This window comes from Amia ocellicauda, chromosome 5 (genome assembly GCF_036373705.1).
Source record: "Amia ocellicauda isolate fAmiCal2 chromosome 5, fAmiCal2.hap1, whole genome shotgun sequence".
In the NCBI taxonomy this organism is placed as follows: Eukaryota; Metazoa; Chordata; class Actinopteri; order Amiiformes; family Amiidae; genus Amia; species Amia ocellicauda.
In genome coordinates, this window is record NC_089854.1 from 39,939,922 (window position 1) to 39,966,882 (window position 26,961).

The 26,961-nt window shown below is 37.9% G+C and overlaps 1 protein-coding gene across 1 annotated transcript in view; it reads right to left on the reverse strand.

Moving 5' to 3' along the window:
- The window catches only part of kcp (kielin cysteine rich BMP regulator), a 74,660-nt gene that overhangs the window by 5,136 nt on the left and 42,563 nt on the right, over positions 1–26,961 (reverse strand). Inside the window, exons 24-46 of the mRNA XM_066705175.1 lie at positions 26,651–26,744; positions 22,896–23,069; positions 22,303–22,385; positions 21,085–21,178; positions 19,467–19,649; positions 19,106–19,276; positions 16,604–16,780; positions 15,338–15,420; positions 15,098–15,188; positions 14,910–14,992; positions 12,769–12,942; positions 9,756–9,935; positions 9,066–9,330; positions 8,371–8,453; positions 7,871–8,038; positions 7,142–7,235; positions 6,521–6,694; positions 5,771–5,853; positions 4,853–4,973; positions 3,395–3,477; positions 3,038–3,137; positions 2,649–2,737; positions 508–610 (exon numbers count right to left, since the gene is read on the reverse strand). Coding sequence (XP_066561272.1) covers positions 508–610; positions 2,649–2,737; positions 3,038–3,137; positions 3,395–3,477; positions 4,853–4,973; positions 5,771–5,853; positions 6,521–6,694; positions 7,142–7,235; positions 7,871–8,038; positions 8,371–8,453; positions 9,066–9,330; positions 9,756–9,935; positions 12,769–12,942; positions 14,910–14,992; positions 15,098–15,188; positions 15,338–15,420; positions 16,604–16,780; positions 19,106–19,276; positions 19,467–19,649; positions 21,085–21,178; positions 22,303–22,385; positions 22,896–23,069; positions 26,651–26,744 — 2,950 coding nt within the window. The remainder of the gene's footprint in view (positions 1–507; positions 611–2,648; positions 2,738–3,037; positions 3,138–3,394; positions 3,478–4,852; positions 4,974–5,770; positions 5,854–6,520; positions 6,695–7,141; positions 7,236–7,870; positions 8,039–8,370; positions 8,454–9,065; positions 9,331–9,755; positions 9,936–12,768; positions 12,943–14,909; positions 14,993–15,097; positions 15,189–15,337; positions 15,421–16,603; positions 16,781–19,105; positions 19,277–19,466; positions 19,650–21,084; positions 21,179–22,302; positions 22,386–22,895; positions 23,070–26,650; positions 26,745–26,961) is intronic.

The following is a 26,961-nucleotide window of genomic DNA, read 5'->3' on the forward strand; positions in this document are numbered from 1 at the left end:
TTTGTTGCACAACTGAACTCTCAAATGTGCATTTGTCTTTGTAGGGGTTTATGCACTACCATCTTGATCCAAAATCAAGGTCTACTGGGCCTGCTCAGCATTTGTATACATGCCACAGAGCATGATAGGATGTTAATTGCTTAATTGTATCACGCAGTACACCTCTTTGGAGGCATCTGCATTCATTATGTTCCTCCATTCATAATTTGCCACTCGCCTGAATATAATTGCCACATCCCTTTCGGTGGTTTTGGTGTCTAAATAAAAATAGACCACCCTGCAGTGATTGGACATTAAAGCAGGCACAATGATATTCAAACCAAATGAATTCATGCACATGGAGATATACAGTGGTTACACTGCACTAAAACATTAAAAAGGCTTTTCCTATAGGAAAGATTAGGTTCACTCCACACTCATGTATTCCAGTTCTTTGCTACTTGAGGAGATTCATGACACCGGACATGAATGACATTGGACTAAGAAGCTTTAATAATTGGGATTTACCTTGGCATTCATAGCAGCATTTTCCTTGTGCCTTCATCTTCACTAAACCATCCTGGCAAATCACAGGCATACACTCCTCGATGTTACACTCAATGTAGCCAAGCTGAGAGCAGGGATTTAACACAGGATGTGCGTCAGTTACACTTTTCTCCTCCAGAGGGACATGTCATAGATATCTTCATCATTAAATCAAACAAGTAAGGTAAAAAGGCTAATAGCAGCAAATGCTAATATTGCATGGACTTTATTATATTCATTTTTATGGATGAAACAGTATTTTCCCCAAACAGATGGGTCCAACTGCAGGAAATACACTACAACTTTTACACCTAAGGGTCAAGACTCTATATCTATACACTCATCTAAAGGATTATTAGGAACACCATACTAATACTGTGTTTGACCCCCTTTCGCCTTCAGAACTGCCTTAATTCTACGTGGCATTGATTCAACAAGGTGCTGAAAGCATTCTTTAGAAATGTTGGCACATATTGATAGGATAGCATCTTGCAGTTGATGGAGATTTGTGGGATGCACATCCAGGGCACGAAGCTCCCGTTCCACCACATCCCAAAGATGCTCTATTGGGTTGAGATCTGGTGACTGTGGGGGCCAGTTTAGTACAGTGAACTCATTGTCATGTTCAAGAAACCAATTTGAAATGATTCGACCTTTGTGACATGGTGCATTATCCTGCTGGAAATAGCCATCAGAGGATGGGTACATGGTGGTCATAAAGGGATGGACATGGTCAGAAACAATGCTCAGGTAGGCCATGGCATTTAAACGATGCCCAATTGGCACTAAGGGGCCTAAAGTGTGCCAAGAAAACATCCCCCACACCATTACACCACCACCACCAGCCTGCACAGTGGTAACAAGGCATGATGGATCCATGTTCTCATTCTGTTTACGCCAAATTCTGACTCTACCATCTGAATGTCTCAACAGAAATCGAGACTCATCAGACCAGGCAACATTTTTCCAGTCTTCAACTGTCCAATTTTGGTGAGCTTGTGCAAATTGTAGCCTCTTTTTCCTATTTGTAGTGGAGATGAGTGGTACCCGGTGGGGTCTTCTGCTGTTGTAGCCCATCCGCCTCAAGGTTGTACGTGTTGTGGCTTCACAAATGCTTTGCTGCATACCTCGGTTGTAACGAGTGCTTATTTCAGTCAAAGTTGCTCTTCTATCAGCTTGAATCAGTCGGCCCATTCTCCTCTGACCTCTAGCATCAACAAGGCATTTTCGCCCACAGGACTGCCGCATACTGGATGTTTTTCCCTTTTCACACCATTCTTTGTAAACCCTAAAAATGGTTGTGCGTGAAAATCCCAGTAACTGAGCAGATTGTGAAATACTCAGACCGGCCCGTCTGGCACCAACAACCATGCCACGCTCAAAATTGCTTAAATCACCTTTCTTTCCCATTCAGACATTCAGTTTGGAGTTCAGGAGATTGTCTTGACCAGGACCACACCCCTAAATGCATTGAAGCAACTGCCATGTGATTGGTTGGTTAGATAATTGCATTAATGAGAAATTGAACAGGTGTTCCTAATAATCCTTTAGGTGAGTGTATATCATAATGACATCCCATTAAATTACAAAGTGAAGTTCTGATTCCAGCATTCTGGATGTTTCAAAATACTTTTATTTTCTTTAAAGAAGATCACAAATGTAATTCAGTCATTCTAAATGAAGGCAAAATGTATATCTATCACTCTGCTCGCTGCTCTTCACTGTGAGATTTTATAGTGAAAAGAAAAACACAAATCCAATTAAATATCATATGATTCAAAGTTCTGAGGAAAAATGCACACTGGAGTACTGACTTTTCAAACTACAGAAACAGGTTGTAATTAGATGACTGTAAATGTTTAGGGGATAAAATTGGCAACAAGGAACAAATAGCTTATCTCAGCTGAACAAAACTGCTTTTCTAATTTCCCTCTTGTAACCTCTTTTTGACAACTGTGAATTTGCAAGGAACATAAATTCCAGACAGCCAAAATAAATCATCTAACAGCAGAAGACACATTGTTAAAATACCTCAAGAGAACAACAGACTTAAAGTAGGCTGCTAGAATCAAGTGTTTGACTTAAAAATATCAAAATTGAAGTTAGTAGTTAATTGTCCTTACATTGCAGGTACATGTGATGCATTCGTCCACACTGTCTGTCCAGCTCTCTCCATTAGAAACACGCCGATTTTCAGCTTCAATCACACACTCTAGAAATAAATACACATATTCACTTTACTTATTGTTCATTAATATAAAAATAACTTGCATGTACTGTGAGACATGGCTTAGGCCCTGATTAATATGAAAACTTCAACATAACCACAAACTGCAAATCCAAAACCCAATATGTGATGGTAGATATATGGTAGAGATAGTTTACATGCAGTTTTAATGCAATGTTACTATGGGAAATGCAGCTTGTTGCAGTGAAATTATAAATTAACACATATACTGAAAAATACCACACAATACTGAAATGAATCAAATTTAAACAGTCAGGTATTTACCATCACAAATGGGACAACAGGTGTCATCAGTCATAAACTGCTCTGAAACTGGACAGCTTAGAGGAAGACACCCTTGATGCACACAAACCCAAGTCAGATCCTGGGGTGGAAAAAAAAAAAAAATCAGGAATGTTTTTTGATTCACTTTTATTTATTTTTTGTAGAAATTGAATGTTGTGGAAGACAGATGACAGCTACAGTAATTATTCTTCATGGATAATTAAATATGACCAATAATCATATGACCTATATAGATCAGCATAATACTATTTGGTTGTTGTTTAGTATGTCACCTGATAAATACAAATTCTAGGGGTCAAAAAAATGACACGCCTACTGAGCACTAATTTCTCATACCTTGCACTGACAGGTGTAGCATGGGTCATCAGTAGCATGGACTTCATTGCCCACAAGGTCTGCCGTGCAGTTGCTCAGGGGCTCTTAAAGAGATACAAAGTTTGATCAGTTAACTGTCTTTTGCCATCAAGTAAATCTGTACAGATCAGCTGCAGCATTGTCACCCCTAAAGAATTTCATCATATGCATTAATTATCACCATTAACTACTGCATTAGTTTTGTACTGACTTTTAAGATTAAGAGACACACCAAATCAAAACTTTGAGTGCCCCGTGAATTGCAAAGTACAATCGTGTACCCTATCACGATTTAATTTATTTTACTCTACAGTGCTAAATAAACACATGATATGATACAAGTTTGTAATATGCAATTTGTGGGCAGGCCAAAGATTTGATTGGGTCTGGCCCTCAGCCTGTAATGCAGATTCAAAAGTCTGAGATAATACTACCGAAATACATATGAGGAAAACCGAAAAGAACTACAGAACTGCCTCATATCACAGGACTCAAATGCAACCGCTTTGTCTAACAGCTGGGGTGAGGAGTACTGCAGTATTTCTTTGTTTTACAGCTGAATAATGAAGCAGAACCTTTATTAAAACCAAACAAATATGTCTATGCTATTATCACATATTTTACTTGGATTAAACAAAACCGAAGAAGGGCCCTAACTTATGCACAGTTTAATACACTGTTATGAACTCCATATCTCCTATGATAGTCTCCTTCTAGGCTGATTACAATAACAAAGGACTCCATTCTCCAGATGTTGGCCTCATTTCCATCACTGATTGTTCTCCGGAATAAAAGAAAGTAAAGACACCATTCAGCACTGCAATGTAAGGATAATTTATCAGGCTTTCTGCCGAGTTGCCTTTTATACCCAAATGGCAGTACTTCTCAGTTATCTAATGGCCATGATTTCAATATATAGCCTAATTCCAAAGATGCTCAAGATCGTGGCCATCTGTTTATTGGTTAGTACTATGAAACCACAGGCATTATATCTCTGAAATCTAAACTCTGCTTGTGGTTTTACTTTAAAAAAAAAAAAAAAAAGGTCAGTGCAAAGATGAAATGGGATGACATCTTAAAGGTAGATTTTAGCACTGTGATGTTCTATTATCCAGGTTGGGGAGCTTCAGCACGTAGATTTGGGGTTGAAGCCAAGTCTTTTTCAGAACGTATGCATCGTGCATGTGTATTTGAGCTCCTAATAATAAATTAGAGACGACCGTAAAAAAGAAGAGATAACACTGGAATCCGATGAGCCAATATTGGGTACATAATGAGAACCTAGGATGTAAATGTTCCTAGAAATGAACCTTTATCAGAAAGGACTACAATAAAGCCCATTTGTCAAATAATTTAGCCAGTTTGATTAAACTACACACGTCCAAAGAATGCAATTGTCTTTTCATTATTGAATTACACAGAGGGAGTAAGAATACTGACGGGCACAAACAGGACAGCAAGGGTCAGGACCGGAGAACTGAATGTGGTTCTTTGGGCAGTCCACCAGACTTGGGCACTGCTTACGGTAACAGCGTAAGTGCTGCTCTCCATCCGGCATCACCTACAACAAACAACAAATCGTGTAAAATAGAAAGTTGTTATATAAACATTTAAAAAAATCAATCAGTGGCTTCATCTATCTGTTTTGGTTTTGTAGCTAGTGACATAATTCTGTTCTTTGACCACAAGATACAGTTTAATCAAGACCTTCATCAGACACTACATTCTTCATTACAGCTGCTTTACACAGTGATTGACTTTGAAGAACCATTCTATTTTTTCATGTAGATGATGATTAACAAAAATGGTTTATTCTGCCACATTTACATGTCTCCTGTGCAGCTCGTGTCATTCTGAATTACAGTGTGACAGCTATTTCCAAGCACAGCACTAACTCTGTTCAGACCTGTGACGAGATCATTTCCGTTTTTTTAAGTAAGTAAATAAGTTAAGGAGATTATATTAAATGTCAGCCTAAATGGTGCATTTCATTATCCGCGCTAATTCCTTTACCTGTTCTATAAAGCATGGTTGTCTCTGCATTAAGAATGTGCCTCACAAAAAGATAGAAATGCTTTAAATTAATATTACTCTATGATTTAGCAGTGTATAAGAACACATCAGTTAAAAGGCAGCAGCACATGTTATCACACACGGCTCATGCTTTTATATTAAAAGCACTCAGCAATGACACGGCGATGACACTGAAAACAACTATGTAATTACAAAGCAACGGTATGGTACAGCCCCCTTCTCTGCACTAACACAGTCATTCAAACACTTGCTAATTAGGGCAGCAAATGGGAACCATGGTAGTTAGTCAGATGTTTACATTTTTATTTTTATTCTGTTTCCTACCTCACAAGTACAAATCTCACAAGGGTCATTAGCAGGCTGAAAGCTGTCTCCTGGACCGTACACTCTGTTATTGTACACACAGTCTGCAATGAGAAACACAACATTAACACATGCATTAGGACTCCAGCTTCAGATTAGCATATATCCAGTGCTAATCTCAACAATTGTACAGTGCATTACAGCTTCTCTGGCTCTGAATGTATACATAAACTTAAAAATAGATTCAGTGGAGGAAAAACCCTGTACACATGTCAGATGGGAATCATTTATCCATTCTAATACTGCCAACATCGTATACTGCTTCCTTTGGTTAGGAGGTGCTATTTTAAATTGAAATTCTGAGAGGAAAAAAGATTAATTATAAAAGTGCTAAAAACTGGCAACTTAAACTGAAACCCAAAAATACGGTTTGAGACATCTGCAAAGTTTGTTATAGTATTGCTGTCAGCTTCAAGCACTGTCTCAAAGAATGAAACCTGAATTTAGTCATCAAAACTTACTTTTCACATACTCTTTTGGAAATACTCAATTTGGGGCCAGCTTAAATCAAAACTTTGACCCACCCGCTAATAGCAAACTAAAAAACTGTACATCATAGCGGTTACATTTCTAAATCTAAACTAAAAATGAAGCCACAACTGAGTACAGTTCTGTAATTTTCTATTAGCGGGTGGGTCAAAGTTTTGATATAATCCAACCCTTGGACTGAAAAATAATTGGATTACATGCATAGCATATTTCTGCACTGACCTGCACACACTGGACAACACTCTCCTTGGACATTGATCTCGTTTATACAGCGAGAGACACAGCGGATCTCAGAGCAGGTGGTGACCCCATTCACACACATGCAGGACATACAGGGGGTTGTGCCAGCGAACCAGGTTCTTCCTTCATCATACTCTCTCCCATTGTAAACACAGCCTGCAGAAAAACAAAGGCTTTCAAAAACTGCATACATTTAAAAGTTCTCCCTGCATTTCGAAGTAAAACCTCTCCAGCACATTTGCAGCAATGCAATACATGTACAAACACACAAGGCCCTCTGCCGAAATATTAATTAATTATGGATTAATGCAGAGGGTCCGTCTAAATTAGGATCCCGACCCAATACAGGTCTGTCGTTTCCAGGAGTTCTTTTCTGCACAGACTCTTGTTACTGGTTGAAAGTTCATCTGTGTGGCAGGTATGTCCCTTAATGATTCCCGGGTATGATTTAGTGTTTCATAACAAGACAGTGCCCTTGAACAAGTAGACAAAGATGTTTACTTTGATAAAGATTCCCAAATCATACCCTTTTAAAAGCCAGGTAGATCATTGATTTTCATTCACTGTCTGGCAGAAATGTTTCTATACTAAGCATCTCCCTACCTCTGCAGCGAGGACAGCATGTCCCAGGATCCGTAACCTGGTGCATGCAGTTCAGAGTCGGGCACAGGGTATTGACACAGTGGACATCGCCTTCCTGAAACAGAGGTTTTTGTGCATTTATTTTGGGCCACAGAATGTGGGAATTTGGAATTACTGATATAAGTATAAAAATACTGATCACAGAGCTTACTTACAGCTTTGATTTACAGAAAATACTATTGTTAAGTTTCCTGCATGCTTTTATCAGAAGGCAAGATCTACACAGTAATCAAAGGGAATAATGAGTCTTTCATAGTTTATTAAAACATTTTTTTGATTAATTTAAATTCATTCTAGTATTGAAAGCCAAGGATTATTGTTTCATTGGATATGCTTAATTGAGTTTCATTGAAAAGGCCAAAAGAAACAAATCCTGTTAAAATTTCAGGAAAATCTGCAATAGCCAGATTAATTTTTTTCATGTCCACATTTTAATTAATTTAATTAATCACGTCATACTATTGATGAATCTTTTTAAAAAAAGATTCCCTACAGCCACTGACTATAATAAATCCGGTAAGGCCCAGCAAGGTTCAGTAGCCTTATTAATTTAGCAGCTTAAAGGAAAAAAATTTGAAGAAAAAAATATTAAATCAAAGTCTTCCAGTGAAACAATCACTTCTATCTATAAATAGTGAACTGTTTTGTTCTAGTGATGTATGGTGCATGTCTTTAAACAGTGTTTCTTACATTGCAGGAGCACTCCCTACAGTTGTCCAAAGTAAAGTCTTCTCCGTTATTGTACATCACGCCTTCAAAGAAGCAGTCCTGACACCTGGGACAGCACTGGCCCACACTTGGTGAGGGGTTACTGCACGGCACATCACAGACAACCTCTGAGCATCGCACCTCCCCTCTCTGAAAGACACCAAGCACATACTCTCAAGTCTGTCTGTCTGTGGAGTTGAGATCAGTAGCTTTAAATGAGTAGCTTTTCTTCCAGGAGCCTGATCATTACAGCCATTTCAGTCATTAGCCTTCTTTGTAGTTATTTATTGTTCATTACTATTTGATTTAATCATGGTGAATAGAGAGATGATTTCCTCTCGCAAGCTGGGAAAGTGTGCATTTCATTTCATATTAAAGCAATTGTGAAGTGAACAGGGAGGGGGACTATCAATAAATCCTGGATATTTACAGACTTTATTGCTAGGGATGTCGGTGTGTAATAGAAAGACAAAGTGACTCACAATACATCTGCACTCTTGGCAGTTATCAGAAGTAGAAAGCCAATGGGTCCCTTCTGCGAATTCCTGTCCGAAATACGAACACACTGCGAGAGACCAGATGTAAAACGTAAGAAAACCCAGATACTTATATATATTTCCAGAAGATTGTTGAACACTAATTCAGCCTCCAGAAAACCTGTAAAGAATTTAAGAAGTTAAGACAGGGGGGTGTATGAACTTCAGACTGCCACTCCATCAAAGATGTCATTGATAAACAGCTTGAACAAGATTTCTTAAAGTAAACAAATTCCAGAATTATAGTTTCAACTTAACTACAATTGTGATTTATTATGCGATTGTGATTTCTTGTAAAAAAGAATACCCAATGAATGCTGGGAAGAGACATGAGAGTCATTCAGTATGGTACTCAGCGCGGTCCACTATAATGCATTTCTCTTCGTGATTGTATTTCAACAGGGGAAACATGTCAAAAGAGTATTGTTATAAATTTGATTAGGTACTTGATATAAGAGAATATCAAACACAAATGAACATTCAAGGCTAACGACACCTATTACAGTATGATTTCGATGCGCATACATTCATTCAAATTGAAAATGTGTTTGTGAAAACCGAAAGTTTAAACACACAGAGAAAAATATCCTACATTCATGAAATTCCATTATTTATTTGTACTTGCAATTGCATATGTTTACCTGCACATTCTGGACAGCACTGCCCTGGTTTGGTAATGGGACTGGCACATTGGATCTGGGGACAAACCACCATGTTACAGATCACGTTCCCATTGAGGCAGCTGCAGCGTTGGCAGGGGTTTGATGGAGATGGGAAGGTCTGCCTGTTGTTGAACTCGAAGCCCTCATAGAAGCATGCATCACAGACCGGGCAGCAAGCAGCGGAGGTTAGTGGGTGAGAACACTGCTGAGGACATGGTTTTCTGTGACACGTCACGATCTCATTCTGCAAGACCAAGGAAGGAAGCAGTCAGTGAGGCGAGTCCTGCTCTGATGGACATACATACCACAAGCCAAATCACAGAAGCCCCACAATTTGGCAGCCATGTTGTACATGTTGAGATTCTTTCTAACGTAAATGGGGACTCCAGAAACAAAAAAGGGGGGAATAAATATGGATTACACTGAAGACTCCCTTATCGTTTGTATGGCTTGGTAATTATGTTCTCTAGAAAATCCACCTGCGTCAAGGGTGTGAGAAAATATAACTTCTATTAACCAATTCATAGAATTACAAATGCAAATGTCATAATGTTGCTTAAGAGATGTCAGTCCCAGGCCTATACCAGAGTCTAGTATCTGCCCTATTCTTTGCACACAATTCCTTTGCATCTCCAGGCTGTTGATTCCTCTTGTCTGCAATGCACTCACCAAGCAGGTACACTTCGAGCAGCTGTCAGCAGGCGAGTCAAAAGTGGTCTTGTGCTCGTAGATCTGGCCCTCGAAATCGCAGATGCCAGTGCACACCGGGCAGCATTCTCCTGGGGGGGTTACGGGGTTACGGCAGGAGACCGGGGGACAAGCCACTGGCACACACTTGACGCCACCGTTCTGAAAACACAGATTATGCTGATTGTTATTAAGTGAACTAAGCTAGTTATAGTTATAGTGATCAAACTCACTATAATGAATTCAGTGCCACTTGAAATGTTCATATTGATAAAATAATACAAGAATGGCATGACTCTTAAGTTCATTTCAGCCCTAAAACTGTGAATATTTGAAATGTTTCTTCTCATCCATGAATAAACAGCAGATCATAAAGGCCGTAACAATAAAATTGCATTCTGCCAAGAATTTTAATTACTGCCAATAAAGTTAGTACATTAGTAATGTGCTAAATACAGGTGGGGGAAAAAAGTATTTGATCCCCTGCTGATTTTGTACGTTTGCCCACTGACAAAGAAATGATCAGTCTATAATTTTAATGGTATTTTAACAGTGAGAGACAGAATAACAACAAAAAAATCCAGAAAAACGCATTTCAAAAAAGTTATAAATTGATTTGCATGTTAATGAGGGAAATAAGTATTTGACCCCTTCGACTTAGTACTTGGTGGCAAAACCCGTGTTGGCAATCACAGAGGTCAGACGTTTCTTGTAGTTGGCCACCAGGTTTGCACACATCTCAGGAGGGATTTTGTCCCACTCCTCTATGCAGATCCTCTCCAAGTCATTAAGGTTTCGAGGCTGACGTTTGGCAACTCGAACCTTCTGCTCCCTCCACAGATTTTCTATGGGATTAAGGTCTGGAGACTGGCTAGGCCACTCCAGGACCTTAATGTGCTTCTTCTTGTGCCACTCCTTTGTTGCCTTGGCTGTGTGTTTTGGGTCATTGTCATGCTGGAATACCCATCCATGACCCATTTTCAATGCCCTGGCTGAGGGAAGGAGGTTCTCACCCAAGATTTGACGGTACATGGCCCCGTCCATCGTCCCTTTGATGCGGTGCAGTTGTCCTGTCCCCTTAGCAGAAAAACACCCCCAAAGCATAATGTTTCCACCTCCATGTTTGACGGTGGGGATGGTGTTCTTGGGGTCATTCCTCCTCCTCCAAACACGGCGAGTTGAGTTGATGCCAAAGAGCTCGATTTTGGTCTCATCTGACCACAACACTTTCACCCAGTTCTCCTCTGAATCATTCAGATGTTGGCAAACTTCAGACGGGCCTGTACCTGCCTGTACGGGCCATGTGCTTTCTTGAGCAGGGGGACCTTGCGGGCGCTGCAGGATTTCAGTCCTTCACGGAGTAGTGTGTTACCAATTGTTTTCTTGGTGACTATGGTCTCAGCTGCCTTGAGATCATTAACAAGATCCTCCCGTGTAGTTCTGGGATGATTCCTCACCGTTCTCATGATCATTGAATCTCCACGAGGTGAGATCTTGCATGGAGCCCCAGACCGAGGGAGACTGACAGTTATTTTGTGTTTCTTCCATTTGCGAATATTCGCACCAACTGTTGTCACCTTCTCACCAAGCTGCTTGGCGATGGTCTTGTAGCCCATTCCAGCCTTGTGTAGGTCTACAATCTTGTCCCTGACATCCTTGGACAGCTCTTTGGTCTTGGCCATGGTGGAGAGTTTGGAATCTGATTGATTGATTGCTTCTGTGGACAGGTGTCTTTTATACAGGTAACGAGCTGAGATTAGGAGCACTCCCTTTAAGAGAGTGCTCCTAATCTCAGATCGTTACCTGTATAAAAGACACCTGGGAGCCAGAAATCTTGCTGATTGACAGGGGATCAAATACTTATTTCCCTCATTAACATGCAAATCAATTCATACCTTTTTTGAAATGCGTTTTTCTGGATTTTTTTGTTGTTATTCTGTCTCTCACTGTTAAAATACACCTACCATTAAAATTATAGACTGATCATTTCTTTGTCAGTGGGCAAACGTACAAAATCAGCAGGGGATCAAATACTTTTTTTCCCTCACTGTATGCTGGGATACCTGAAATAGATATACACAAGTGGAATAACTTGTCTAATTGGTGCTTCATTTATTGTAGATCATATATAAAATACATTTTCCGCAGCTATACAAATTAATGAAGATCACATTGTTATATACAATTCTGTCACTTACTATATATATATTTAATAAACATACTCTGCAAAAATTAATAGTAAACAAGGACAATGTGATTCAGAGTGGCATAGTTTTACCTCTATAAAAAAAAGGTTGCATAATCACTTGACCTGAATGTTTGAAAGGCTATTGGTGGATCTAAAAGACATAAAAAAAGGACAGCTACAAAAAAGCATTCAGTAAGGAGGGCACACCTGTTATGTTTGTGTATTTATATTTGAAATGTAATTTAACAAAATACAAATTTGACCTTTAATTAGCATAATGTTTTTGGAATACTTCCTCTATGAGGGTTAACACGGTCCTCTTTCACTTTAAATGTAGGAAGGATTGGAGTAGGCTTCAATGTCACAATAGCTCCACGGTTTATCGACTGAAGAGTAATATGTGCACAAAATGGTCTAGTATGTAAGAATGCAGCACTGAAAGCACTGAGGCAATTAAACAGTTCCCAGTGACAAAGGGCTACTTTAAAATCAATCCCCAAGCAGATGTGAAATTCCAATTTTTCATGTTCAAAACCAGTGTATATTTACATACAAAGGCTCAGCTTTCAAATAGATGCTAATAAAAGTCAGTGCTAGGAGCTAATTATTTTGCATTTGCCCAGCATACTTATGACTTTGAGTTTATGAAGCAGTCATAAGAACACCTTTTAACATGTAAAATAAAATAAAAAGAAGGTTGACACTGCTTATTGAGAAACAACACAATAATGTGTGTGTACAATGTGTGGTTCAGAAAAATGGCTCAAATTGCTTTAGATATATAGTACTTATACTGGGACACCTTACCAGACATGTACAACGCTGACACTTGTTTTTAGGATCTGTGAACCTCTCTCCATTCTTACAGTCTCTGTTGTTGAAACGACAGCCATCACAAACAGGGCAAGAGCAGGCGTCTAGTCCCGGGTGAGGGCAAGTGGTCTTCTCACACTTCTTCCTGCCACAAGTCACATCACCTCTCTGGAATATTAAAAAACAGAAAGACAGTTAAAACGACAGGGGAAAAAGTAGTCACATTAGTACTTATCCCAAACTTTCTAGCTTCTCAGCAAAACAGGAGCATTTGGTGCTTCTCAACATTCGCCTCAGTTTCACAAAATTCCTTTCCCTGGGCTAGAAGTGTGGAGCTCATGTAGAAACACCTGTTATTAGCCATTAACAAAACATTTTTACCCAAAGTCTCATAAAAAAAGAGAGAATACCCAGAGGCAGAGGATAGCTATAGACAATAAAACAGGTGCTGCATTCGTTAAGGGAAGTGCAGATGTATTCTCCTGATCATTCACATTGTCTTTTAGCACAACACAAAGTCCTTATTAACCAGCACCCTCATCCTACCTCCCACGCACACAACCTGCCAAATACTGAGTTATTATTTAAGTTTTCTGTTTAATAATACAGTAGAACTAAGGTGATTATAGCTTGAGTTTGACATTTTGTGTCACTGGGTTGGAAAGTCCTATTAGCTATGAAGTGCTAGTGCTAAAATACAAAACAATGTTGAAATAGAAAAATTATTGGCGTATCGCTTTACAGGATGTGGCGAATTTATCATGCCATAATGAAATGCAATACACGTTAAACAATACAAGCTTATTTTTGTGTTTATCCCTGCTGAATTGCTTTATAGCATCGTACTATTTTAATGCCACAATTAAATGTAATACTAATGTTTAAATTGCTTAAAGCTGTGCAATGGTAGTAAATTTAATATACACATTGCATTGCAGTGCGTTAGTGTTTTGTTTTACCTGATGGCTCTGTGTGAAGAGTGCCAAAATTAAATACAATATAGGGGTGGAGATTGGATGCGATTAACATACGGGGGTGGGATTATAGGCATGGTTGACCCTGTAATTCCAGCACTCTCACAAAACCATCAAAATAAGATTTTCAGGGCATCTGTACTTTGGGTTTTAGATAAGCCTCACTCAATATCAGCATGGGTTGCCTGGAAATAATTTAAGTAATTTTAACAAATTTTGGAGCTATTCACACAGAGAGTTGTAACAATCTGGAACAAACTCCCCAGCAATGTGGTTGAAGCAAAAAATTTGTGAACATTTAAACTGGATACTGGATAGTATCCTTGGATCACTCGGTTATTAATGGACACCAAATGAGCACGATGGGTCGAATGGCCTCCTCTCGTTTGTAAACTTTCTTATGTTCTTATTTTGAAAACATATGCGCTCGCTTGGTTATCATATAGCTGCCGGGGTTGAATGCAAAGCTGAACCATTTCCAAATGCAACGTAATGAGAAACATTCAAAGAAATCAAGAGCTTCTCTCATGAACAGAAACGAAAGAGCAGAGAACAGCGAACAGAGGCGGCTGACCAATAGCAGCGCTTCCAGTCCTGTGGGCGTGTTCAGAGGTTCAGAGGTTGAAGATCAGAGGTCGGTAGAGCACAATCATGTATTTACAAAAGCGGCGTAAGAGGTAAGACATGCATTTGCAAAGAGGGGTGCTGTTTCTCTCATTTCACAATTTTATTATGAATTTAATAAAGTCCATCTTGAAGTGGGGTTGATCATGCATCTGTAATAGCAGTCTTTGACTATGAATTTACAATAGCATTTTACATTTTCATTTCCATTTTGTCCAGAAAATGGCGTCAGAGCTATGGCATGTATTTTAAATACAGAGGGGTGCTGTTCTGTTTCTGTTTTCACAAATACATTATCATTTGAACAAAATCCAGCCATAAAGCGGGGGAAAAATGCAATTGCAATTGCTATAAAGCAATTCAGCAGGGATAAAACACAAAAATAAGCTAGTATTGTATGGCACAACAAATTCACAACATCCTGTAAAGCAATACACCGATAATTTTTCTATTTCAACATATGTATTGTTTTGTATTTTGGCAGATTAAACAAGCTTAGATCCAATAAGTTGTACAGAGATAATATGCAAGACTTACAAAACATGTACATTCTTCACAACCACCACTGAGTGCTGGGAAGGTTTGCCCATCAATATATTCTCCTCCTTGAAAAAAGCAACCTACAGAAAAAAGACTCAGTCATCTTTACATCAAACTTACTGTCTGTTAAATACTACTACAACAAGACTAATACCAATACATTTCAAAACAGCATGTGAATCTACCTTCACAGGTGGGACAATCACATGATCCAATGACTGGGTGTGCACAGAAAGCGGGGGGACACAATTTCTTTATGCACTGCACGGATCCGGCCTGAAAGGGAATTACATTCATTTACTTTTCTCCACCATGTGTAAGGCCAGTGTTGTGCCAAATGACATAATTCATAAATAGACATTTCAAACGCTGACATGGTATCATTTTCAGTTGCCACAAGTCTGTGTAACAGATACGTTTCTTACCCTACAGGTACACTGGGAGCAGGAATCGCCCGGGTCCTGGAATGTCTGCCCATTGGTAATGACAATGTTCTTATAAAAGCACCCTGGACGGAATGGGAGGGGGACACAGAGGTTAATGTATTTAGTATATTTGCTTAAAAAGGCTGGTGAAAAGAAAAAGGAAAACATTTTTGCTAATTCTCTGAGCGGACATCTGTACTGAATGTTAAGTTATGAGGATGAAAATGTTGGGGAAATCAAATGAAAAAAATAAAAATAAATAACCTGCATATCTTGTATCTCTCCAGGCCAAATGGAAATATGGTGTTTCTGGACTCTTAGGTTAAAATCTTGTCTGGGCCAGTGTGTCTCAAACTTCTAAGCTATTACAATTGACAGAAAACAGTGTCTCTCTTTTTATCAGAACATCCTCACAGTGTGCGTGACATCTTCACTGTTTCCAACAGTTGCATTAAACAGCAGTATTGACACTAGCACCCTGTATGTGCAGAAATAGAAAAACTGCTATTAAATGTATTAGTTCCGAGTCCAGTTTTGAAGGTTAGGAAGTCATATTTACAAAATCAGCTTAAGCCAAAGGGAATTGAAGTGTTTTTGGGCCATAAGATAAGATTTTCTAAATCAATGCCCAGTCACAATCAACTAACCTGCTCTGTAAAATGTACTTTAAAGTGTTCAGCATAATACAAAACAAATATATAACTGTTCTGTCTAAGGTCCTGGGAATTTTCCAAAACGGTATTGTAGCACAGTGGTTCCCAAAGGTCCATAGCATGCTATCACAATGCATCTGAAGACCACATTAAAAATCCTTCAAAATGTCAAGAAAATAATTGTGTTCTATTTTGGTATTGCAGTTTTATAGGTATAATTTATTTTCCACCTTTGCATGAGTGCATGTGTGCCTGTGTTAAATGCAGAAATGTATGTTGGCTGTATATTTCATATTGTGGTGTTCCGCAACACTTTAATACCGCAAATAGCTGTAACATTCCTTTCGTTATGGAGAGGTTTTTCTTGTTTGTTATGTTAATCATTTTACTTCACAGTAGGATTAAAATTAATCAACCAAAGCAGGGTAAAGCCACAGTGAATAAAAAAAAGGTGAATGCATTAAAATAAAAAGTCAGTCTTTGATTTTACACCGAAAGAAGGAAACTAGTGCATTGCAGCGATCTGGAGGATGGTTTTCTATGACTGCTGAAATGGACCAAAACACCCTTTTGATTGGACTGATCTAAACACACTAGGTACCATGTGTTTTACCTTCACAGACGGGACAACACTTTCCCGGGAGAGTTACAGGGTGGGCGCAACCTGGATTGTAGCAGGGCTTGGGGCTACAAGTCACAAATCCATTCATACAGGTGCAGCGGTTACACTGATTTCGGGGATCTGTGAACTCTTGGCCATTCAGATACTCTTCCCCGATGTAATTGCAGCCTATAGGAAGGAAAAGAGAGCACAAGTATTGGATTGAATTAAGCATTGGTGCCATTGTCGATGACTAACCTGTGTAATCTGCTAAAGCTAGTTCCTCTTTCAGAGAATGTTTTATGCTTGCTTAATTTGATGTTCCATTGAAATGGAAGCAATACAAAACGGCACGATGATACATTTTTCTTGTCAACAATTCTGATTCTAATAAGTGATTTTTCTTTGATTTTATTGAGATTGATCAAAACTCTTATGGGTCACTGATGGACTGTATTAAACATTTGTGGTGGTCCATAAATTATTTAAATTTGCTCAAGCATATACATTTTAAATATTTGAATGCTTCCTCTCTAATTCCATTTTTAAATAATTTACAAAAGGTCACTGGGATAAATGATGCAGTTGTTATGTCTAACAGGATCATACTAAGCAAGTGTATACTTGTATATAATTCAATTAGACCAATTTGATTTATTCACGCATGTGTTTGACTCCTGGGGCTTTAGACTTCTTGCTTTTAACTGCATTTAAAAAAAAGAAGTAACAAAGGAATGTGAGTGGGGCACAGTCAACAAATTCAGAATGTACAATACTTACAAATATTGACATGAATCAATCAACAAACACTCCTTAATCACATGAATTTATCAGAAATGACAGATACTGGTGAGCATTTGAATTCAAGGGGTAGGCAAATAATTTGTGGGGAGCTAGCTGGTTTCAGTTAATTAAATTGTTCATTCACATGTCTCTTCACTCCTATTCACATCCTGTCATTCACATCCATGAACTGCACCTGAAATACAGGACTATAGCTGTACACTGAATTTTAGTGCCAGGCACAAAGACATTCGTTAACACCTTTGATTAAAAACTAATTATATTGGGTGCTTCTGAGTTTTTGACTAAGCTTCTTTAATTATGGATGAATACAATTTATGCATTGTTAATTACTGCACAGTCCCTAGCAGTTAGAAACAACTCCAGCCCTGAAGGACTGATTGTCTTCTATTATTCATTCCATCTGAGTTCTTCATTACATATTTGAACACATTATTGACTTCATTCAACCAACTTAATCCTCTTAGGAAAACTCAGAAATCAGGAAATCTGAACCTGTGATACAAATATTTCAAATAAAATCTTATGATATTTTAAGTAGCGACAGCCCTTGTGGAAGCTTACCACAGACTGTAGTAAATTGCATTTTATATTTATTGCATTTTTAACTTACATTTATGAGATATCTGCAAATGTTGTCCTGTTTATTTAGAGATATCTCTAAATCATTTCAAGATATCTTCAAATCACTTCCTGTATTCAGCCAAATATTATCACTTCCTGTTAAGTTGTTAATTAATTTCTATGTAACTGAATGAGGAAACAGGAAGTGATATTCTCAGCCAAAATACAGGAAGTTATTTGAAGATATCTTGAAATGATTTGCAGATATCTCTAAATGAACAGGAAGTTATTTGAAGATATCTCAAAACCATTTAGAGATATCTAAATAAGGTACTTTTTAAAAATATCTCTAAATGATATGCAGATCTCTCTAAATGATTTAAAAGATATCTTCAAATCATTTAGAGATATCTTTATAAAGTACCTTATTTAGATATTTCTAAATGGTTTGCAGATATCTCAAAATATGTGAAGATATCTTTAAATGGTAATTTGGCTTGCCATAAATCTCATAGTTTCAATACCTTTCACAAAACTCAAAACTGGTACACTTAAAATCCAATCTCATGATACTCTACAGGATACATCATCACTGCCATATATTTTGTGTTCCACAGTGATTGGTTCCATTTTCTGTTTCATGTTTCTGATAAAATGTGCAGTTTGGGAGAAGCCTGAATCTCTCAATCAGAAAGAATGTGAATGAAAGGCTTCATAACATGACTCACAAGCCCTTTCTTTGGTGTAAAAGCTCAGATAATCCACCCTGCCAGCAAGCTGCACTAGCAACATACATTTGTCTTATTTTACACACCTGACACTCATAGCTATCTTGGGTCAGACAGTAGTTCAGGAAACGTCTACCTCTGCGTCCCTGCAGGCTGTTGTCTAATTGAAATCACGGGGGCCAACTTGCTGAGCTTGGACAGCTTTGATTATTAGGATCAAACGGGTATTGCATTTGTCTTGAGACAAGTCATTAACAATCAGTCACAATGCAATGCATTCCCGCAGACTGCAGACTTACAGACTCCTTCGGTACACATTACAGTACTGATTGATTGATTGATTGATTGATTGATTGAAACATTCACGTAATTTTCTCACCCCCTTCACCCCAGTCCTGAACTATAGATTGGGCCTCACCATCGCACGCCTGACAGCACTGTGTCTGTACAGGAAATGGACAATCCACAACCGAGCATGGCCTTCTCTCACAGGAGACGGTCCCCTCCCGGCACACACACATCCCACAGGGGTCTGACACATCGGGAAACTGCTCTCCGTTAGCAAACTCTTTCCTGTTATACAGACAACCTAAGGGAGAAAAATGCAAAAATGTTGATCTTTTTCTATTCTCTAGGTAGAAAATATATTCAGTTAGATTTACATCTGTAAGTTATGGATATGGATATGAAGTGGTGTCTAAAACCTGCAGGGCTGCCTGTGGCTCTTTAGCACCAGAAGTTAAGCTTCACTGTATTATACCTTACCATCTATGACTTACCATCACAGGTCCGACAGCAGTCTTGCAGTATTGGGTTAGCACACAGGGCAGGGGCGCATGGCTTGTGTTGACAGTTGATGGTCCCATTCGTGCAGATACAGGAGCGGCACCTATCCACAGGATCGTAGAACCGCTCAGTGTGCCTATAGGGCTGCCCACCATACAGGCAATCAGCTGGGGGGGCTGCAAGTGAGCAGAAACAGAAACTTAGTTGGATATGAACACAGTGCACTCAAAACTGAATAAAATTGTCAGCCTTTCAATGGAAAAATATTTTTGCTGAACATAACAAGGAATGCACTGCTTTGGAGTTCTGATTAAGGCAATACACAAATATGGTATAGTAGATTTATAGACTAACAGGATTGTTTGCAGTAAAGGTCAAGATTTTATAGATATTTATTGGCCTTTTATTGCCTTCTTCTTGAAGTGTTTATTGCAGGAAGACATTTACAATTTTCAAAAAGTTGGCTTTTAAAAGTCAGACTATTATAAAGTTTATTTTTATTTATATCAATCTAAGCAGAGCAGAACTTGGATTAATACATGCATTGCTCACAGAAGCAGAAACAGTATCAGAGACTTCATGCTGGTAATGAGAGCATAAGCAGATGTACAGTGATAATTTATGAAGTGCCAGTCTGGCAGTCTTGTAGGTCTGCTCTATTAAAAGCATTTAAACTCTTGAAATGACTGTGAAACAGAGAAAAAACATCTGCAGCTCTTCTCATCCGAAGGGGCATTAAACTGTCATCTAGATTGTAAAAAATATATATATTTCTTAAACATGAAGGAAATATAAAAAGGATAATGTTACCTTCTTATCTTTTATAGCATGTTAATAAAAAGAGATCACAATAAAGAGCTGAGAAGACACGTCTCTGATGTTGTGACACAGTCATGTGTTCTTAATTTCCTATAAACCCAATCAGCCATTCAGATGAGATTTAAGAATATATTATTTATTGGGTGACTTTCCAAACTGTAATGCAGAAGGACACTAATGAAATTGCCAATAAAGAATAAACAAACAAACAAACAAACAAACAAATACAATTTTACGATCCCCAAACAAATTATGACCCCAGCACTACCAGTTTGGGTTAACTGACACATTTAGAGAGTTTAAACATTTGTTTTGTTCAACGTGAGACTACAGATGTTGTGCTGTAGGAAATTCTTTTAGATTGGAAAGTGTATATATATATTTTTTTCCATGGATGAACATCTTTCCTTCTTTTCCATTTTGACGATGCAATAGAGCAAGCTTAGACATATACTAAAAACACCACAGACTTAAACAGATAGGCTTCTGCTTCTAAGTCCTGAAACCTCAAGCCATGAAAAAAGCCAGACACAAATCACTAGCCTTCAGCTACCCATGGCATGAATTACAGTTAAATAGTGCATATGTGCTTTCATGGAAGAATAAAGCAAAACATGTAAAAGTAATTAATTATGTGGATCAAAATCATAATTGTTTACAATGTCCGTTATCACAAACTGAGGAGTATTTGATTTATTGAGTACTAAAAATAAAAGGTTACGCAGACTGACATCATTTAAGAGGTATGTACATTTTTACTGTGGTATACTTTTTGTTTTTATGTTTCCTTACCTGGACACTGGGGGCAGCATTCCCCTGGCTCCAGGTATGGATTGCTACATAGCAGTGGAGGACATCTCTTAGACAGACACTGAACATTGCCATTCTGCACAAAACACAAAAGAAATGTACAAATCCTCGCAGAAAAAATGGATTTCCAGCAATCAACAAATTACTGAAATATATACTGAACAGGAATTACAAGGGCTAATTTCTTGACCATTATTCTTCTATGTTTTATCCAATAAGGTGATGGAATGTGGGTCCCTGAGATTGATTGACAGTGTGTGCACAGATTATGTGGAAATGGCAAAGGAAATATAATAGAAATGAAACAGGTTATTTGTATACATATTCTTCCAGTGTGAAGTAACATCTAGAAATAAAAAACAATACAATATGACATTAAAACAAACCACAAGATTTGCGTTAGTACCAATATCCAATATCTGCGCATGGCCCGGAGTAGCCCTTGTCTGGAGTAATGTCTTTTCATGTCTGATTAAAGACTAATCGTCTCTGAGTAACAACTATTCGTGTCTGAAAATGTAAAAGCTGTCAAACAAAATAAAACAGCAGATGACTGATGTGTGTGTGTGTGTATTTTCTTAATAAATATGACTGTTACATTACTTTTTATACAAGCCACAATATTGTAAAACGCATTTGTTTTTTAACACCTGATTAACAATATATGGAAAATATGCAGAACCATTACATTACAGAAGCTAGATTCACTTAAAATTCAATTCACTTCTTTCTATATAAAAATGCACGACAAGAAATTATACTTGAAAAAAAGGTACACTATAAATATCTCATGAGCATATTGATGAACAGACACTGTGAATGACATCCCAACCTTCACAGCAGCAAATAAAACATATGTTTGATTTTGCATGGCACAGTGTTAGAATAAAAATTAGGAATGTGTCAGTAAATGTGAAAATCAAGGAAAAAAACTAATAGTGCAATTAATCTTCAGATAATAAGTGTGAACAGAATGAAGAATTGTTTGGTATCCTTGGTATTCCTACTGAAGAACACGGGAATTATTTTCTTGAAAGCACTAAATCAGAAATATAATAATAATTTAGAAAAAACCTCAAAGTGTAATATGGCAGAGGTGTAAAAGGCTGCATTCTGAATACATTATTTTGATTTTGAATTCTGCACTGGAAATATGGAGGTATCCCACTTTCAACATTTGCCGTTTTTGGCAATACTCACAATGCAGTGGCAAGTTCTGCATTTATCTGTGGGATGTGGAAACTCCATCCCATTCACATATTCCTTCCCAGCATAATTGCAACCTGCAACTCAAATAAAGGAAACAGAAATCAAATTTAGTATTGAATGCCTTATGCCTGACTTCAAGCATTGTTATTAAAATATCTTCTGTATTTTTGGTTCACCTACATAGTAACCCAGACAGTTTAATTACAGAGTATGTATTATTTCTTTATTTATTCATTTATGTATATTTATTGACAATATTTTTGTAACTTGAACATTATGACAGTGTAGTGCTGTTTTAAAGACTGTGTATGTAAGTATGCATGCGTGTATGCATTTATTATTAATTTAAAATTGGTTTGCTACTTAAAAACAAACCATCAAAAACACAATCAACAATAACACCTGAAGCACAGTGTACAGTAATGGATTTACTAACAAGGACTCCTACTTAAACATCACTTTCTAATCAAGATGTTCAGCAAATAGTAATAGTTCTCTAGATAGTAAATCGTTCTCTTTGGCTCTGATAGACTAAAGATGACAGTCTTCCAGTTTTGGAATCGAAAGCCCATTGCGTCTCCTACCGTTGCAGTTGTTCTGGCAGCAGGTGCCAGGCAGTGGGTAGTTACAGGCCGGTCTTGGGCAGTCATGGTCCTTGCAGGTCACCTGACCTCCAGAGCACACACAAACCTGGCAGTGGTGCACGGGGCTGGGGAACGCCTCTCCGTTCACAAAGATCCGGTTTTCAAAACTACAGTCTGAGGTGGAAAAAAAATAAACGTTTTTAAAAAGTATACCGGACAAATCTAATAAGACAAAAGGAACCAAACATCATACTGTAACTGGCACTGTTGTAACTCTTTATTATTATTATTATTATTATTATTTTAATTGCGTGCTTATTTACATTGGCAAGACGGTGATTTAAATTTCCTAAAATGTGTGAACAGCGGAAGATTTGTATTTAAGTGCTATTATATGCATGTTTTTATTTTTTTGTTGTGGTATAGTATGATAATAATGGCGCTCCAAATTGCATTTATGCTTTGTGTCACAGAATTTCACATTCCTACCTAACATTAAATAAGCTCTGTGGCCTGAATTTTATCATCAGTAAAGTTTTCAGGTATGTGTCGCCATTTAAAAACACTGATACAAAGACAACTACATCAGCTTTCTAAAGCTTATGTGCTTCCTTCAGGTAATCACGGCACATTTGATAACTGGTTATTACTGAAGAAACTATGACATGAGTTGTTTAATCAAAGGCTTTGTTCCAGCAGGATATTCCTTATGAAACACATTTGCAGAACTTACAAAAAATAAAAAATAAAATAGAAATTTTAAAACACATTTACACTTTTAAGAAATCAGTTTCTTGTTTTAGAGAAATTATTTTGACTCATTTTACATTTTCAATTGAGTACTTTAATACAATACATTTAATTTAGCAATTTAAACCGTCTCTCTCTCTCTCTCATATTAAATATATATATATATATATATATATATATATATATACACACACACACACACACACAGAGGAAGAGAGAGAAAAGCCATAAACATTAGTAACGTGCGTCTGTGAATGAAGCAAAATGACGTCTGGGAGAGACAGTATAAACAGCTACATTACAGACGATCATGCCACGACTGACCATTATTCGACACAGCAGACATTTTCAGGACTCTAGATTAGAATTGGCCAATTTCATTAAAAAAACTTATGTAGAACTTATTTTTGAAAGCCGTGTCTAATTCTCTGACTCAAGCTGGGATAAAGGTCAATGGCTGAGAACAATGGTAAAGTCGTCAGTAACGGAAATCAAATGAAGTGAAGAAATTGCCCTTTTAAAGAGAAAGAGCTGCACGCCTTGCCGTTTTCAGACAGTCAAGGTTGGGACCCACAACATCTTTTCCACTTAGTAGGTTTTTTGATGAATTAATCTACATATGTTGCATAAACATAACTTAATACAATTAATACATTATGTTTCACAGACCTTTCACTAGTCTTGCACTAATCTATGTAAAATAACACTGGGTACTCCAAGACTAGTGCCAATCTTCACCAGCATTTAGAGTATATATGACAGGAGTAGGAACTTCTAACTCAGTCTTAGTTGTCATTGTTTGTATTGAATTGCACTTCTACTGAACTTCTATTCAACTTTCACTTTACAACTATGAATAAAATGACTGGCAATATTATTACTGACTCATCACAGTTCTCTTTTCAAAAGTGCTGCCTTTCTCTTCTTTCCATATTAGGCCCACAGGAGTCTTTGATTCCTTCAACTCTCTGACAGCTCTTTTTAGATACTCTAAACACTAAACAGCTGTGTTTTGACTGTACTCCTCCATTCAGCCACATTGCCCTTATTAATGGTGGAGAATGGCTTTTCTTAATAATGTAGCCACTGTAAGAGTTTACCATTAAAATGGATTTAATTTCATTACTTTAGATTTGTCCCCCTTTGCGCTCCCCCAGAGTACCAGCGATTGTGTTTTGTGCTTTTGCTTCCACCTCACTGAAAACCTTTACCACTGTAGGAAACTCCAAATGCATTGTATACCATTTATAATATACAATTCTGGTCTGATCACTTAACCTAAGAGCTTTCCGGCACCGACCTCTAGCAGATTCAACTCAGAACAGCTATAAAATGATTAAGAGCAATTAATACTTCAATCTGGTGTTCAGCAGCTCCATCAGACAGCTACCACTGTGCACCCTTTGAAGTCATTCAGCTCACGTTGAAACACACGGCCAACAAGGCCCTGCAGGAAGCCAAGCTGACTGCCACACACTGCCTTTACATTTGCACACGCCTGTTAATTCACCTACATGCTCTTTAACGGGGACTGCCTCCCACACACAAAAGCTATAGGATCCATTGAAGGGCATGCATGATGGAAAGCCATATTCCACACTAAACTGCTTTATGCTAAACATGCTGAACACTAAAAATAGTTTTAATGTGGTTTTACCATCATTTTGCAGTGATTTCTGTTGGGTTCACCATACATTCACTATGTTTTTACTACACTGTGACTGTACCATGACTAAACCATGGTCGTCTGTAGCAAACATGCCATAGAAACCTTTAGCATAGTAAAGCACAGTAACAGCACATATAACAGTAGAGGTAATTTACAGTAAATCTTATGCCCGGTTTCACCTGGAATTATCTGACATTTAAGTGAGTAATTATCTTAAGTTACCTTATGTTTCTTTATTTTTTACTTTTGTTATGCATAGTGTATTTTCAGTTATTTTGTATCCTGCTTCCAAAATTCATGCACTGTGCTTACTAGTTATATTGACAGGTATTTCTTTATAGGGTTTCCAAGGCCGAATGATATTCAATGTGATCAGTATTAAGAAGTTTCTCCTGTTGGCAAATCAAAACAGAAATGCAGGCAGAAACACCATAGAAGTCGCTCTTTAAAGACTCAAAAATCTGTTAAAAGGGGAAATTAAAGAATAAATGTGACAAATGTGACTCACTGTTCAGCACATATTTCTGCACTGCGAAGGTTAAAGCACACAATGCTACAGACAATGGTAATTTGCTTCAACACCATACTTCCTATTGTGGAGCTTCACACTTCATTATTGAGACTGCAATTATAGGAATACAAGCAGATGCTGTTAGATGCTTCCTTTATTTGAGTGCACATATACAAATATCAAGATGAGATTTTCAAATTGGCATTTGTTTGTAAGATGATCACAAAACAGCACAGTTTTATTTAACCTCAATTAGGCTACTGTGCAATGAGGAGAAGCAGCAGAGAGACCCCTGCAATGCCATCCATAGGAGCCTCTCACACTGTAGTACAGATTGCTTCATCAGTAACACTTAACCCCTAATTAAAGGTTTGACAGTGCAAACAGCAGGTTCCTCTGGTTTGATTCACCCCATGAATGCAAATACCACACAATACTTTCTGTAACACAATTGCTTTATAGTGACATCTGCTGGGAGAATAGACAAAATATTTTAGCTACTACCTTTAAGCCATGCTATCTCACCAGACAGTTCTTGACTGTGAATGATTACATGGAAGTTACGGACACAAAAATGCCAGCAACAGAATATCCACCGATATATTTGCTCTTTCCTTAGCAGGATTTCAGTAAAATATGCAGGCTCTTCATTTTGACTGATGAGCTTGTTTCTCAAGTGGGCTGATGAGCCAGTTTCCACCCAGAGTATCAAGTGATGTATTTATTGAGTCCCCTGCTTTGCTCTATAGTGTCAGACCCTGGCAACCACAGCAGCTTTGCTTCTCTTGTGTATTAAAGCATGAGTGGGAGTGAAGTGTCAGGTACCTGGGCACTTTGGGCAACACTGTCCTGGCTGAACTTGAGGCTCGGAGCAGGTCACAGGCGGGCAGGCTTTGGGCACACATGTAACCGTTCCATCCTGCAGCCGGTGAGAAGAGGACACAACACATTTACATGCTAGTTAAGAAGTTTGTTGTCCAGAACAATAATAATTTACCATCTAACGCCAGAAGAGGGAGCACTTCATCAACACATAACAATAGGGGATAGTGCCGGATAGGGAAAAAAAAATCTGGCTAAACTGTTTAAAATATTAATTATTTTAAAAACCATAACTTCATCACTTGTAAATAATC